This window comes from Microcaecilia unicolor, chromosome 9, assembly GCF_901765095.1.
Source record: "Microcaecilia unicolor chromosome 9, aMicUni1.1, whole genome shotgun sequence".
Classification (NCBI taxonomy): domain Eukaryota; kingdom Metazoa; phylum Chordata; class Amphibia; order Gymnophiona; family Siphonopidae; genus Microcaecilia; species Microcaecilia unicolor.
In genome coordinates, this window is record NC_044039.1 from 40,192,151 (window position 1) to 40,201,359 (window position 9,209).

The 9,209-nt window shown below is 41.9% G+C and overlaps 1 protein-coding gene across 3 annotated transcripts in view; it reads left to right on the forward strand.

Moving 5' to 3' along the window:
* The window catches only part of HDHD5 (haloacid dehalogenase like hydrolase domain containing 5), a 79,020-nt gene extending 71,165 nt beyond the window's left edge, over positions 1-7,855 (forward strand). For all 3 annotated transcript variants that reach the window (XM_030214979.1, XM_030214981.1, XM_030214980.1), the window contains 2 exons: positions 2,911-3,099; positions 5,161-7,855. In XM_030214979.1, the coding sequence (XP_030070839.1) occupies positions 2,911-3,099; positions 5,161-5,545 (574 nt within the window). In that variant the 3' untranslated portion in view covers positions 5,546-7,855. The remainder of the gene's footprint in view (positions 1-2,910; positions 3,100-5,160) is intronic.
* Positions 7,856-9,209: the final 1,354 nt, after the last annotated feature.

The following is a 9,209-nucleotide window of genomic DNA, read 5'->3' on the forward strand; positions in this document are numbered from 1 at the left end:
AGCCCCCGGTCAAACCTCCACTGGTGTCATGGGATCTCAACGTCGTTCTCACTCAGCTGAGGAAAGCTCCTTTTGAGCCACTGAATTCCTGCCATCTGAAGTACTTGACCTGGAAGGTTGTTTTCTTGGTGGCTGTTACTTCAGCTCGTAGGGTTAGTGAGCTTCTGGCCTTGGTAGTGCATGCACCTTATATCAAGTTTCATTATAACAGAGTAGTTCTCCGCACGCACCCTAAGTTCCTGCCGAAGGTGGTGTCGGAGTACCATCTGAACCAGTCAGTTGTCTTGCCAACATTCTTTCCCCATCCTCATACCCGCCCTGGCGAAATCAGTTTACATACCTTAGACTGCAAGAGAGCATTGGCCTTTTACATGGAGCGGACAAAGCCCTTCAGACAGTCCGCCCAGTTGTTTGTTTTTTTGAATCCCAACAGGAGGGGAGTTGCCGTCGGAAAACGCACAATCTCCAATTGGCTAGCAGATTGCATTTCCTTCACTTATGCCCAAGCTGGGCTGACTCTTGAGGTCCATTTCACGGCTGATAATGTTAGAGCTATGGCTGCGTCAGTGACTCACTTGAAATCAGCCTCTATTGAAGAGATTTGTAAGGCTGCAACAAGGTCATCAGTCCACACATTCACATCTCACTACTGCCTTCAGCAGGACACCCGATGTGACAGTCGGTTTGGGCAGTCGGTGCTGCAAAATCTGTTCGGGGTTTAGGATCCAACTCCACCCCCTTAGACCCATTTTTGTTCTGTTCCAGGCTGCACTCTCAGTTGTTTATGGTTTCAGGTCAATCTATGTTATGTCCTCGCCGTTGCGAGGCCCAATTGACCAATGTTCATTGTTTTGAGTGAGCCTGGGTGCTAGGGATACCCCACATGTGAGACAAGCAGCCTGCTTGTCCTTGGAGAAAGCGAAGATACTTACCTGTAGCAGGTATTCTCTGAGGACAGCAGGCTGATTGTTCTCACAAACCCGCCCACATCCCCATTGAAGTTGTTATTTATTACTCTATATGCTTTTGGATTTAACTGAGGAGAAGTGCTCATGCGACGGGCGTGAAATCAGTCCGCGCATGCGTGGTGCGCGCTGCACGTGAGCCAGAAGACTGGCAAAACTTTTTAAATATTTTGCTTGCAAAATGCTGATTCCTGGGCTGACGCGGACGTCGACCCACATGTGAGAACAATCAGCCTGCTCTCCTCGGAGAATACCTGCTACAGGTAAGTATCTTCGCTTTTTCTTTAACTCCCAGTCTGATCTGGCTGACTTTTGAACTCAGTATGTCCTACAGGACGTTTCTTAATGGTTGAAGGCTTGTGAAGAAAAAGCCTTCCGTTTGGCTCTAAAATGAGATTAATTAAGCTTAGGCCCTCTGGATCTGGTACTATTTGGGAATCTTTCCCTGCCCCCATTTTTATATTATCCCTTCCTTTTATCATAATAAAGTTCCAATTACAGGCACTAAATCCAGCCTGTAGGTGTCACCATTGTATAATGACCAGGACTTGCCTCCCTGTAAACACAGCCTCCCTAGCCCTGGCCAACCCAGGGGGATGAAGATCTGAAGAGATACAATTTATATATTGTAAACTGTGTTGACTGTGCATACAGAAATGTGATATAGAAAAAGCTTTAAATTAATAAATCCAGAGTCATATAGAGGGCAATTTTATAACAGGTCCTTGGTTGGAAGAACAGGAAGATGCCTATTTTCAGCCTATGTGTCTCTGTACAATTCCAGGGGTAAATTGCAGAATTTGTGGGTAGATTGAAGCATATTTTAGAAACTGCATATAAATCATGATTCCACTAGTGCTTCTCCCAAACTCTGCCCCAGAACATGCTTACATGTGGGTTGTGTAAAAGTACTTTTTTTTTTTTTTTTTGTTACATTTGTACCCCACACTTTCCCACTCATGGCAGGCTCAATGCGGCTTACATGGAGCAATGGAGGGTTAAGTGACTTGCCCAGAGTCACAAGGAGCTGCCTGTGCCGGGAATCAAACTCAGTTCCCCAGGACCAAAGTCCACCACCCTAACCACTAGGCCACTCCTCCACTTGCCTTCTTGGCACTGCACCTACTTTTATAAAATTACCCCAGGGATTATGCATGCAAAGGTCCTTTTATGTGTGTAAAACAGGGTTTCACATGTGGAAAAAGTTGTTAAAATTACCTCCATTAAGTAGATTAGTATAGCTGTGCCTATGTTAATGTGTATGAACCCTCCTACCCCCCCCCCCCCCCCCCCAGTTTTGCACATTAAATTAGCTGGATGAATTCTACTTTCTAATATGGAATCTATATTCTGACTGAGTGAACATGTCAGAAAACATGAAAGTAAGAAACAGAAAATCTCCCGACCACTGTTCTGTCTAAGCTGAGTGAGAGTCCTCCACCTACAGCCCTTCCAGTGGGGGGGGGGGGGGGTGCTGTTTCACTAGCACATTTTCAATCGTGAGGGATAGTTAGACTCTGCAGGACTCCAGGGAACCTGCCTGACCTTAGCGATTGAAAACCCAATATTGAAACACCATCCCCAAATGGCAGCAATGCAGGTGGAAGACTCCTGTTCAGTTTAGAGGAAATAATGCTTCCAGCTATCAGATTAAAAAGAACCTAAAACAAAAACCGTTGCATTTTTCTTTCTTCTATAGTTTCACAGTTTTCCAGTAGTAATAGTGTTTCCTAATGGGACACTTTGTCGTCAAGAATGTCTTGTTAGGGGCTCTTAGCTTGGTTTGGCTTCATACTAAGAGTGTCTCGAGCTCTGTATTACCAGGCGGTACACTTGGTCATTCTGAATTGTTTTTCTAGCTGGGTTCTTCTAACCAATGCACAACGGATCAATGCTGGTCATGTTTGAGTAATGTCACTGATGGGATATTTCATTTTTGGTGTAGGTTTGGACATGGCATCTTCCTTGTTTGTCTAGAAAGCATATACAAGAAAGTAACTGGCCAAGAACTGAAGTATGAAGCTCTGATCGGCAAACCCAGCATCATCACTTACAGCTTTGCTGAGTATCTCATCAAGCAGCAGGCGCAAAGGCTTGGCTGGGCTGGGCCTATTCGCAGGCTATATGCTATCGGGTGAGATCCCAGCTACTTTCACTTGGAAGAAAGCCTCTATGTGTGTTTAGGAAAATGAGACCGTTCCTGCTGTTGCAGATATAGAATGGTGTCCTGACAAAGTCCTGGAGTCATTACAATTGAGCCACTTGTGTGTGCAGCTGGTCTTTTAGTAAGGCTGCCAGCTGGATGCAGATTCGCAGGACAGGGTTGATACAGTCCTGTGTTTACCCCAGTGCATGCTGGAACTTATAATCTTGCTTTTCTTAGAGAATGCAATGGGGAAATTAGAACTACAAGCCCCTGCATGCAGTGGGGTAAACGCAGGACTGGATCAACCCTGTCCTGTGAATCTGGATCCAGTTGGCAGTCTTATTTTTTAGACTTATAAAAGTGAGCATTTATGTTTAGGAGGCATCAATAGGGAAGGCTGGTATGGTCTAGGGCAGTGGTTTTCAACCCAGTCCTCAGGGACCATCTGGCCAGTTGGGTTTTCAGGATATCCAGAATTGCTCAATCTCTAAGCGTTACAGCCTATATTTACGCTGATGACATGTAGCTTTTACATGCAGGAGCTTGTAGTTTTAATTTCCCCATTGCATTCTCTAAGAAAAGCAAGATTATAAGTTCCATAGACTTCACTGATAGCTCAAATTAGCTTCAACATAATAAATTGGCCCATCCAGAAAAGTCTATATATGTTCTCTTCACAAATTCCCCTAATGCCACTTTTTTTTAACCGGTCCTTCTTGGCTCCATCACCATCTCCCAACAGCCAAATACTTGCTTGCTGACTCCTTATTCTTCCCAAATTCCCCTAATGCCATTATTTTGTGGCTCCATCACCATCCCCCAACAGCCAAGTAGTTGCTTGCTGACTTCTTATTCTTCCCAAAGAACATTGAGATCATCATTTAGTAGTACCCTCATTTCGAGAACATTTTCTTGAGCAAGCTAGAAAAGTGATCTTAGTCCAAGGACCCAAACACTGGAATAAACTACCACAGTCCCTCTGTCATCGAACATCCCTCCAAAATTTCAAATCGAATCTCAAAACCTTCCTTTTTTCATATGCTTATACTTAACACCCAGTGATGCCTCCCTCCCCCCATCACTGCCTATATGGGATAAGCCTGACTAACAGACAGACCCCTTCCCCCCAGTTACTTTCTTTTCTATCCAATCAAGATTGTAGTTTACCCTCTTTCTTCCCAGTCATGTTATCCCCTTCCTTCCACTTAAAATGTTTTTAGATTGTTAGCCACCTAGATATTTAATATGATGGGCAGGATAGTAAATCTCAAATAAAACTTGGAATATGCTTGAGAGAGACTTGTATGCACTGCCTTCTTAATATGCAAAATTATCATGCATATTCATTGTGGATATCCTGAAAACTGGACTAGGGGAAGGAAGGTTTAACATTTATTTATTTTGTCTCTTTCAGAAATTAAGGTAGGCATTTTAATGGGGAGTAGCGTAGGCTGGCTGTTCCAAAAACAGCAAGGGAGATGCTTATTCAATGTTTAAACCTTTCTTGAAAGTCACCAAATGACTTGACACTGCTGCTGTGTTTCAGCCCCAGTACGCCTGCTTCAGGAGTCTTGTGGTGTAGGACACTGAAATTCGCCTTCATTTGCATTAGATTTTGAAAACATCATGCACCCTACAATAATTCACATCAGAAGATTCCTGAAGCTGGCGCATTAGTGCCAAAACACGGCAGCTGTGTCGAGTCATTTGGTGACTTTCAATAAAGGTTTAAACATTGAATAAGCGTCTCCTTTGTTTTTGGAACAGCCAGGCTATCCTACTCCTAGATTTGTATGGTTAATGTTCGTAGGGACTGAGTGTTCCTCCACAGCCTGTGGGTTGTTCCCTGTTTCCCATGTGGTAGACATTGTAAGACAGACAGATTGTAGAACCATTTGGGTTCAGTAACTGATATTGGTTTGTTTTGTTCATTTTACCTTTTTGTGATTCAGTAACGTTATCTTTGGAATATGTGAGCATTTATGTTTGTGAAAGTACTTACAGTCAATATTTACATTAACAGACTTTCTTCTTCTTTCCTTTGCACAGAGACAATCCAATGGCAGATATCTATGGTGCCAACTTGTACAATCGCTATTTGCAGATGGGCCACCAAGATAGTGTCCAAGCCACTGTGCATGGCAATATGTTTATGGGAGCAGCCCTCAGTGAGGAGCTTCCTAAACTGAGTAAAGATTGGAAGGCCACTTGTAGCTTCACAAAAAGTTGTGAGTCAATTCTGGTCTGCACTGGGGTGTATGGAAATCAAGGCGAAGTGCCCTCTGACCCGAATGAGAGCATAACCAAGACTGTGTTTCATGGACATCGAGACTTTCGCTTTGACCCCAGTCTGGTGGAAGCTTCTTACATTGTACAAGATGTGAATGAAGCAGTGGATCTTGTTTTTCAGAAGGAAGACTGGCTTCGGCCTTGAAGGAGCTTGACTGCATGTAGGGATTGACTGCTGGCTAGCTAGCACCAAAAGAGTCATGTTCTTCTAGAACTAGAAAGTGGAAAATTCAGGGTATCATTGTATGAGAACCATCCTTTATGTCTCCATTTTTAGAGTTATCTGAAATGAAGGCTGCAGGAATGTTTTGTGATTGACTTTTCACAGAAATACTTTCTTCAGGAAGAACTTTTCCAATTTAGTGGCTAGTGACAGAAATCTTTAGTGTATACAATCTTGTGTGTGATATTCCCCATTATTCTTCAAACACTGTAGTTGTTCGTATGCATAGTTTACCAGTGTGTATACATATGTACTTTTCTCTTTTTTTATTTTTTTTTTAGAGCATGCCAAATACTAATTAATTCGACATAATTGGTTGATACACAATCTGTTATGAAAGGGCTTCTTGTCAAGGTGACCTAATTGGGCAAGCTACTCTTTGAAATGCAAAATCCATAAAATGAAAGTACAGAAACATGTCCAGATGCTGTAATAAAGATCAGTAATTGTGTAGATAATGAGGGTACTGTAAATGTACAAGTGTGTGACAACTATTTTATTTCATGATTCAGGTCTCATCCTTTGCAAAACACGTTTGTGCTATATTTTTCTATGGCATAGAGCATTATCACAGCTTTTAAAAGAATACAGGAAGGAAACTTGGAGAATAGCAAGGTCTCATCCTTTGCAAAACATGTTTGTGCTATATTTTTCTATGGCATAGAGCATTATCACCGCTTTTAAAAGAATACAGGAAGGAAACTTGGAGAATAGCAAAAGTACCTGATGGGGAAATCGTTCATTTTTGGACTCCATTTGAAATTCTGTTCAGTGTGGGAGAAGATGCTCCTTTGTTTTCTCTTCCTCCTAGAACAATCTCAGATCCCCCTTCATTTTCTCTTCCTTCTAGAGCAATCTGATTCCCTTCTGTTACGCATATGTTGGCAGGTAAAGACCTGCACATCTATTCAGTCTGCCCAACAAGGAGGCCAGAGATGAATCTGGCACTCTGCACAGGTTCCACTTCTTCGTGATTAAAAGCTGGTATACTTAATCTCTGTCTCTCCGTAGTAGTCTTGGGGCATAGACTAGAAATCTATCTGGCACCAGACCTACTTCCCAAGTACTGGAGTTGCCATCAAAGCCCATTCTAACCTTGATCCTGATCTGTTTTTGCTGTTTATAGGACCCAGACAATAGAAGTCTGCCTGGCGTACCTTCTTCCTAATCTCTGCAGCTGCTCTCAAAGCTCACTCCAGTTGAGAAAGGGGGGGGGGGGGGCAAGATGGTAGCCTGAGTGAGTCTCGAGTGCTTACTGTGAACCAGCGTTCTCTGGCATTTTTCCTTGATTAATTTTTTCTTTCGTGATGCCCCACACCAAGGCAATTCAGGATTTGACACGGACGGTAACTAAATCTGCCCAGGATACCTCCCTTATTGTAAGTAAAGTGCATAATTTGACCCTTATCTTTGGAAAATGTTAAACAGGAATTTGCTCTACAGTCATCAGTTAATAATTTGGAAAGTATAGTGGCCACTTTGGTGAAAGGTAAGCTTTTGATTCATCGGACAATAGAGCAAATTGAGAACTATAATAGACGCTTGCATCTGTTGAGTACTGAGCTTTCTCAGGACTATGGTTATAACCCCTATAGATTTCTTCAAGAAGTATCATTGAGATTTTGAATTTCTCTTCGTCAATTCCTCCTTTTAATAAGATTTATTATCTTCCTCCTACTCAAGATATTGGGACTGGAATTCAAGGTTTATCTGCACTGTTGGAAGATTCACTGATTGAGGTTTCTGATCAAGGGTCATTGCTTGTTTCATTTATTTTTGAGCAAGATCTTAATGCTGTGATGTGATTGTATTTCAGGAATATACGTACCCTTTTACGGTCATAGAATCTAGATATATCCAGATGCAGCGAAGGTTAGACAGTTATTTGTGGCACTTAGGGAAGAGACGAGGGCTTGGTGCATCTTTTCTTCAGCATATCCATGTAAATGTTTAGTTTGATATTTAAGTACTAAGTATATATTTTTTTCACATCAGAACAAATGAAAACCTTTTTGGATATGAAGAAGCTTTCCAGTGGATTGAGGGAAACTGATTTATTTATTTATTGCATTTGTATCCCACATTTTCCCACCTCTTTGCAGGCTCAATGTGGCTTACAATACATCATGAATAGTGGAAGCATATAGGAAAAGATACATTTAGCACTATAGAAGGATTTTGGGTAACATGATAATGATAGAACATAATAGTAGTTTAACAAGTAAACATGATCATGATAAAACATTTTAGTATTTTACAAGCAAAAAATTGTAAGACAGTTCTGGATATTTGTATTGGGTTCATATTTGTTGGTCTTTATGGTATGCCTTGCTAAAGCGATGGGTCTTTAGTAGTTTGCGTTTTTAAGTTGCGCGGTAGCACGTTCCAGAATTGTGTGCTCAGGTAGGAAAAGGTTGACGCATGCGTTAGTTTGTATTTTAGACCTTTACAGTTGGGGAAGTGAAGATTAAGGAATGTGCGGGATGATTTTTTGGCATTTCTGGGTGGTAGGTCTATCAGGTCTGACATGTAGGCTGGAGCGTCTCCATAGATGATTTTGTGACTAGGGTACATATTTTGAACGTGATGCGTTCTAGCCAATGTAGTTTTTCTCTTAGGGGTTTGGCACTTTCATATTTTGATTTGCCGAATATGAGTCTATGAGTAAGCCGTGACGTATATGTGGGATTAATCGGTTAAGCCTTTCCTAATGTCTATTTCCTAATATTGATCTCCTTATCTTTATCCCACTCCTCAACTGAACTCTAAGGAAGAGAGTATGAAGTTTCATTTTCTTTTCTTCTATACAAACTGGGTTTTTTCCCCTCTCTTTTCCCTCTCTGTATTTCTTTAAGCAAGTGTTAACTTGTGTTTCAAATGTTATAAATAAAATATATATATAAAAAAGAAGCTCTCTCCATTTATGAGACTGTTAAGTTATATAGTGATCCGCTGTGTTTATCCCAAGTAGATGCAGCCCTGTAATTAGGCGAACTGAGGTGGTGGCCTTGAGTGGCACTTCTGAGGAAGTGACATTTTGCCTCTGGCCGGCCTGGAAAAAGGTTGAGAATCATTGCCATAGAGTCTCTGCAGCATTTAAAAGCAAAATATGCAGATCTTTCCAAATTTATACCCCGAATGCATCGGTAGAAATCTCACTCATTGCCTTCAATAGTCATTATGGTGGTGAATGTCACTGTGGGATGGGCCACTCTTGATATTGTTGTGGTGCACCAGCCTCTTTTAGTTCCACCAAAATTTGTACCAGCTGCTCCTTTCTACTACCTGCTTGGTCTGGCAGCAGTAAATCAGATATAGAGTGGGGATTTCCCTTAGTTCCAACTGCTCTGGCTGCTGGCACCACACAGCTGCTAAAATCAGAGAGAATCTACTTTGTTTCATGTGCAGACAGGAAGTATTTGTTCTTTACTTTCAATTCCTGCACAGTGCTGGTGTCTAGAATGGCTTGAGCTAAGAAAGGGACTCCCTTCTCTGCAGTGGATTTAGTGGTGCTGGGCAGATAGGAGAAGGAGGTTGATGAGACCACTCTTATTCTGGAGCTGGGTAAAGGGTGCTTGGGGGCTAA